Source organism: Aplysia californica, unplaced genomic scaffold (genome assembly GCF_000002075.1).
Source record: "Aplysia californica isolate F4 #8 unplaced genomic scaffold, AplCal3.0 scaffold01350, whole genome shotgun sequence".
Taxonomy (NCBI): domain Eukaryota; kingdom Metazoa; phylum Mollusca; class Gastropoda; order Aplysiida; family Aplysiidae; genus Aplysia; species Aplysia californica.
In genome coordinates, this window is record NW_004798620.1 from 29,330 (window position 1) to 30,590 (window position 1,261).

General features: G+C 40.9%; 1 protein-coding gene across 1 annotated transcript in view; it reads left to right on the top strand.

Annotated features, from left to right (window-relative positions):
- LOC101848867 (carbohydrate sulfotransferase 11) overlaps window positions 1–1,261 on the top strand; it is a gene marked incomplete in the record, with an annotated part of 9,051 nt that overhangs the window by 1,073 nt on the left and 6,717 nt on the right. Inside the window, 1 exon segment of the mRNA XM_013090585.2 lies at window positions 500–606. Coding sequence (XP_012946039.1) covers window positions 500–606 — 107 coding nt within the window.

Here is a 1,261-nt window from a genome sequence, read left to right on the forward strand (position 1 = left end):
CATACATACATACATACATACATACATACATACATACATACATACATACATACATTCTAAGAGACAGAGACACAGAGACAGAAATAAAGACAAAGAAACAGAAAGTCCTGGCAACATTTTTTACGATAATGTTTACTAAAACAAACAAACAGACAAACAAACGAACGAACAACCCCACCCCCCTCCGAAAACCAGGACTAGTTTCATTGTGCTGTACCTCCTCTGCCAGCGCTCCGTGGCACACCGACTATTAATAATGTTCCTCCGGTAATGACCGCGGTTCGAGGACCAGCTCCCAATAAATTGTGTGTCAAGTACTTTAAATGCGCGCGGTTCTGGGCCATGTGTACACACCCTCTAGCAGCTCATTAAACGTACACCCACATTCCTGGCCGTGTATATAATATAGTATACACGCATACACATTTTCTGTCTCAATTTTTTTTCTCTGTGTGTGTGTGTGTGTGTAAGTGTTTTGGGGTTGTTGTGTTTTTTTCAGTGTTTTTCCAGTGATGACTTGCTCCTGGCTGGACCACAAGGTGAAATTTGCTGTGGTGGTGACTATGTGTTTTACCTCCCTCGCCACAGTGTTTGTGTTCCAGTCCAGTAAGCTGACCATCTACATTTTGATCATCTTCATCTAGATCATCGATATCTTAACAATCTTCACATTGCCTAATTGTGACACATCGCGGTGAAATCAGGCGCTCGTCAAAATGATGAAATCCGAGAAATCGGCATTTTTCTGCCAGTTTGGATATTTGTTTTTCAAATGTTTGGCTCAACACCTTGTATGTCCATTGAAAAACACGTTTATACGTGGATTTTATTGAAAAACATTGATTAAAGGCACAAAAAATGTAAATTTGCTGTTACCGAGGAGTCTTATGCTATGGAAGTCACCAAACTTTGGTGACCATTTTCTCGCCAATTTTACTTATGGAACCAGGTGATCCCACCTCCTTCAATCACAAACATCTCTTCTTCTATGCAAAATGAATGTATATTTTAACATCAAAAGCAAGGCAAATGAATAACCTTTAAGATAATACCAACAACTCCATATGCCCAAAATTGACCGTCGCCTGATTCCACTTTATTGTGACACAATTTTATTTTTGTCTTTACCATTGATATCTTCCGGAGGTGGTTGGAGGGTGTTGCTGGCACCTGCCTCTTACTTTCTGTCCCTTGCGTGTCTGTCCCCTATATGTGTGTGCGTGTGCGTGTGTGTGTGTGTGTGTGTGTGTGTGTGTGTGTG